Raw genomic sequence first — 5,000 nt, 5'->3', positions numbered from 1 at the left:
TACCTGCACGAGCTAATCGTAAAAAATGTAGTGTACACTTAAGTGAAGGCACAGACAAGTGGTCCTTTGCCCCGTCAATATGTTAGTGAAGTTAAAAATTTTTATGAATTAAAGACATGCACATACATGAATGTTGTAATGTTGGGTGTGGGCTGTTTGCGTACATGTACATATATATGCTGTAGGTCATTTTGTTCCTTAGGTTAAATTACAACCAAACTAGGTCATTTTGTTTCAACCTTCATGGGTCAACTTGTTTCAACCTAGATCAAGTTGTCTTGTCAGTTTGGGGCAGTTACAAAACACAGGTCAAAGGTCATTGTTTTACCAATACCAATTCGGAAACAACCCTAACCATTCACAAGTGCAAACATTAGGCCTAAACATGTTTGTTTAGGCCTAATTAGGCTTAAGGTTAGCTTTAATGCATGTTTAAGATGCTATCTATTGGTAAAACAATGACCTGAGACCTGTGTTTTATACCTGCCCCAAATGGACAGTCTTGGTTGAAACAAGTTGCCCTAGGTTGAAACAAAATGACCTAGCTTGGTTGCAAATTAACCTAAGAAACAAAATGACCTGAGCATATATATTAACAAGGTCGTGAATTACTCTTTTTAATCTGAGTGCAGCTGTAGTAGCCAACACCTTGAACTTATGACATGGGTGTGGGACCTGCAAAAATCCCATTTCTGAAAAGAAACTTTGAAAACCTTTCATCTCTCTTCTCATCCCAGGTTTTGCTTTCTGTTGTCAGAGTTCTTTACAATTTTTTTTAAATTTGGCTATGTTGACGAAAATACCTTTACCCAAATTAAAAAAAAAAAGAAAATCACTTTAAAAGTACAGTATATAATCTTCAAAGCTTGTAACTTAAAAACCAGGCATCAAGTATCCCTACAGCTTTCAATGGTTCTCAGTTTAATGTACTTAGTATAAAAAAGGTTACATGTATATTGAAAGTATTTTAGACCTTGGACTTCTATACGTGTACATACATGTATGTACTCTAGGTAAAAGGTCATGTGGCTGACACAAGGCAGCATTCTTTAGGCCAAAAATAACAAACTTCTTTAAACTTCATGGTGGCCATGGTTTTTATCTGAGGTGAGATAAAAAACCTTTGTTTCTGTTTGCCTCAGGTCAACTTAATCTGGCTTTTGCAATAATATTGTTTTTGTTTCCCATATGCAAGGTACTGCAGCTACGGTAGTAAAAGTGAATCTTTTCTTACATTTTTTTTCTAGAGCTTTTCATGATTTCTTCTTGTAATTAATTGTGAATGCATGCACATCCAGAAACAACAAAATTCCATTCCTGTTTATTTCTTTTTGTTTTCTTCTGATGTCTGTGTAGTTGAGCGAAGAAAAGCATTTTGCATAAATTTCTTATGGTTATTACACAAAAAGTAATATTATAGTGTCTAAATTAATTAAAGAAGTTATGATAAGCACTTAAATTTAAGGTTAGGTGTAAAGAATTATTTCTTTGAGTGAGGTGTGAACTTAAAACAAGAACTGAGTAGATAATTATAATTCTTAGACTAGATACATGTATTGAGCTGTGCAGAGCAGCTGTACTGATTTGGGGTACAAGCTGTTGTTATGTTTCATAGACAAGTGAAAGCTGTGGAATTATGTTTTATTTAAAGTTGAAATGTCTGAATAAACCTGTAAAATTATTTCTTAAGGTGTTAGATGACTTACTGTTGGGAATTTACAATTTCTTCTGATCAGCTTTCTTAGATTAAACTAATCTTTCTTTATTTCATCACCTTGGGTCCACACTTTTGATAAGCTTGGCCCAGAAGTTTAAAATTCAATGAGCACATATAATTATTTCAACCTTGAAATTTAATCAAGTTGAAGATTAAAGTACCTTAACCCTGAATTTCCATTTTCTCAGTCCACTTTCCCCCTGCTTTCCTTTCATTTTATTTTGTTGATCTTTGCCTAATGCATGCCTTCATCCACATTATTTCTAAAATTTTGTTTTACTTACAGTATCTGATTGATGTCATTGTTGTAATTTTTTCCCTTTTTTGATGAATTTTTTTATTTTTTATAAGCTGTTGGGCTTCCTTGCCATTTTTCCACCAAACGTTTCTGGATTACTACTGAAATGCTTGCTTGTGACAAATGCTGCAAAGATCTTTTGCATTAATTTTGTGACTGCTTTCTTTAAATGCTCTTATATTTAAGCCTGTGGCAAATAACATTGTATGCTTCAAAATAATACACTCTTTATAAAATCTTTTACATTCATGACTGCCTTCGTTGACTGGTCACAAATCTAAGCATGTGGCAACTGATATGTACGTGATATGGCACAAGGATTTTTAATATATTGGATTCTCTATTAACCACTTGACAACAAAAGATATTAGACATGGCAGACTGAAAAATGATCGTTACCATAAATACCCCTGAATAATAATTGTGAATATAGCTACATTTTTTATTTCTGAAATTTGAGCGCTCACACCTTAATTCTGTAAGGAGTTTGAATATGTATCGTCAAAGCTCATGGTCACAATAATTTTTTACTGAAATCTCTTGGATATTTTTAATTGCATTTAGATGAAAAAATTGAATTGGATCATTTCCTTTAAAAATGGAAGTTAGTGCTGTGCCTGTCTGGATATTGAGTTTTCAGAAATTTGCATAATTGAGTGGCATGGTCTAATTCTCAAAGAAGGTCTTTGTTACTTGCATTTTACATGAGATTTGTGACAGAAAATTAAAATTTTGCTGCTTGGAAGCATTTGCGACTCGGATAATGATATGACAGGCAGGAGAAAATTTGTAATACATTATTGATTTTTGGTAAATTTCATGCCTAATGTCCTCATCTAGCATTATCAATGGCACGTAGCTATTTCGGAAAAGATACAATATAACAGAATTCCAACAAAGCAAAACCGAAGTAATACACATACCACAATTGTTTCGTTAGTCAGATATGTGCACGCACATGTTGTGACACGTTCCAAACCAAAAATGAAATCTCTGGTGTGTTTTTGCAGACCAAACCCGAGATGGTGAGAATAATCCCTTCATTGTCGTTTTGTTCCTTCTTAAACCTTTTGTTGCTGTGTGTTGTTAATCAGGGGTATTTTAAGGTCATGTTTGTTGTGGGTAAAGGTGAACAAAAGGGAGCGTTGCTTGGCTAAGTAGTCATATTCAAAGACTGTGCTTTTGTTGTGTCAGGGAACAAACAGAACAATGGCTTGCAAGTGATCTTCAGCATAAGCTACGACAGGAGGTAAACTATTCTTAACGTAATGGATGGTATTAATATTATTGCTACATAAGTAAGATGTTGTTGATGTGATGTACATGTACATATATCTGGGCATTTTCTTTTTTTTTTTTTTTTTTTTTACACCGGGTTGTCTAAAATAGCTGGCTGCTGGCAGCAGATCTACTGAATGCTGGTTAGCAGACTAAAATATTAGATTTTTGTTATTAAATATTTTCACCTCCTGCTTTTCAAACATCACTTCAAAACCTTAGTAACCTAATGTTTATACAGAGCAAAGTTATGAAGCTGAAGTTGAAAGTTGCCTAACTAAGTAATGGCAAGATGTGGGCACAATTTGTTAATTTGCAGGGTAAATGGCTCTTAATTAATAAACCTTCCCTGATTGTGATGTTTGATGCTGCAAAATGAGCGAAAATTAACGATCACTTAATATGGTCCATGGTGGAAGGAAAATCATTATTTTACTATGTCAGGAGCTAGCAAATGGCTCTTGTTGTTTATTAAAAGACCATAAGAAAGACGATTATCACTGCATCAGATTGGGAACCTTCTGAATTTCTCTTACACTATGTATATATAAATTTATTCTTGTAGTTATAAGTCAGTGAAGCGTTAAAAATGAATTTTGGATTCTTGCTCAGAAGTTCAAGCTCGCAATATTTAGCAAATTATACATGTACATGAAATCTTAACGCTGTAATAATCATGCTTTTGATTCTTTGGTTTTGTTTTACATGTACTGTATGATTCAACATCAAATTAGGAAAAGTAAAAGGCTTTTTTAACAGAACCAAGAAATGTAGTTTGTTACAAGGACCCTTCTTGTTTTACCGGTAAACCCAATACTGTACAATGTGTTGGATATGATATGATTACCGGTACGTGTTGGGGCATGCATTGACAGTGTTACGTGTATCAAGTAACTGATTTGATGAATTTCCACTTTTCCTTTAGCTTATATTAATTTGTACTCTAAAAATGAACTGAGTGTATTCAAAGCTTGGTACATTAATTTTACATCCTTGGGGAAAACAAACTGTTACTATAAAGTAGAATGTAGCACAATAAATTTTGGAAGTGCGAAGTATTATATCTTTCAAATCAAAAGGGGTGCTCAATAGGCAAAACAAGCCTACTGCAGGCTCTAAAGTTTTAGTTCCAATAAATAGTTTCATTTGTCAATGCTGTTAACCACATTTGCCATGGCAGTTAGCAGACCACTAAGAAGAGAAATTGACGAAGGGGATCAAAATCAGCCAATCACGTGGCCAAATATGACCCGTTGACCTGTTCTACAACAATTTACGGCATCTTCACTGATTGGAATTTGAACTCCAGTCTGCATGTTTATGAAAGGCGCAAGTAAAAGGGAATTGACTAATCTGTACACCCATAATAAAAATATGGCGTGAGAATTTGAGAGGTGTACCAATTTGCACAATCTGCCAACGTTGTAACAAGCATGATTTGCCTGTTTTTTAAAATTCATTTCTCTGTCAAATCTTTAATTCGAAAACATAGTGTTTCAAGTTTGAGAATACTGTTAAGATTACAGAAAGGTAATGTTGCTAGAGTGAAATGATCTTTGTTTGACAGATTATGCAAATTAGTAAACCTGTTAAATTCTCATGCCGGCTTGGCACCGGAAGCCAGCAATATTCCAATCAAAATTCGAGTTTTGAACTGAGGTTTGATTTGAATTAAATTGCATTATTCATCCAAGGAACAGATTATTG

General features: G+C 33.9%; 1 protein-coding gene and 1 pseudogene across 1 annotated transcript in view; both read left to right on the top strand.

Moving 5' to 3' along the window:
• Positions 1–5,000, top strand: part of LOC137996205 (organic cation/carnitine transporter 2-like) — a 329,899-nt pseudogene that overhangs the window by 295,684 nt on the left and 29,215 nt on the right.
• LOC137997917 (coiled-coil domain-containing protein 50-like) overlaps positions 1–5,000 on the top strand; it is a 33,834-nt gene that overhangs the window by 16,010 nt on the left and 12,824 nt on the right. Inside the window, exon 4 of the mRNA XM_068844244.1 lies at positions 3,210–3,264. Coding sequence (XP_068700345.1) covers positions 3,210–3,264 — 55 coding nt within the window. The remainder of the gene's footprint in view (positions 1–3,209; positions 3,265–5,000) is intronic.

The sequence above is a fragment of the Montipora foliosa genome, chromosome 3, assembly GCF_036669935.1.
Source record: "Montipora foliosa isolate CH-2021 chromosome 3, ASM3666993v2, whole genome shotgun sequence".
In the NCBI taxonomy this organism is placed as follows: domain Eukaryota; kingdom Metazoa; phylum Cnidaria; class Anthozoa; order Scleractinia; family Acroporidae; genus Montipora; species Montipora foliosa.
The sequence above is the reverse complement of the archived record's forward strand: the minus strand, read 5'-3'. Positions and strand labels throughout refer to the sequence as shown.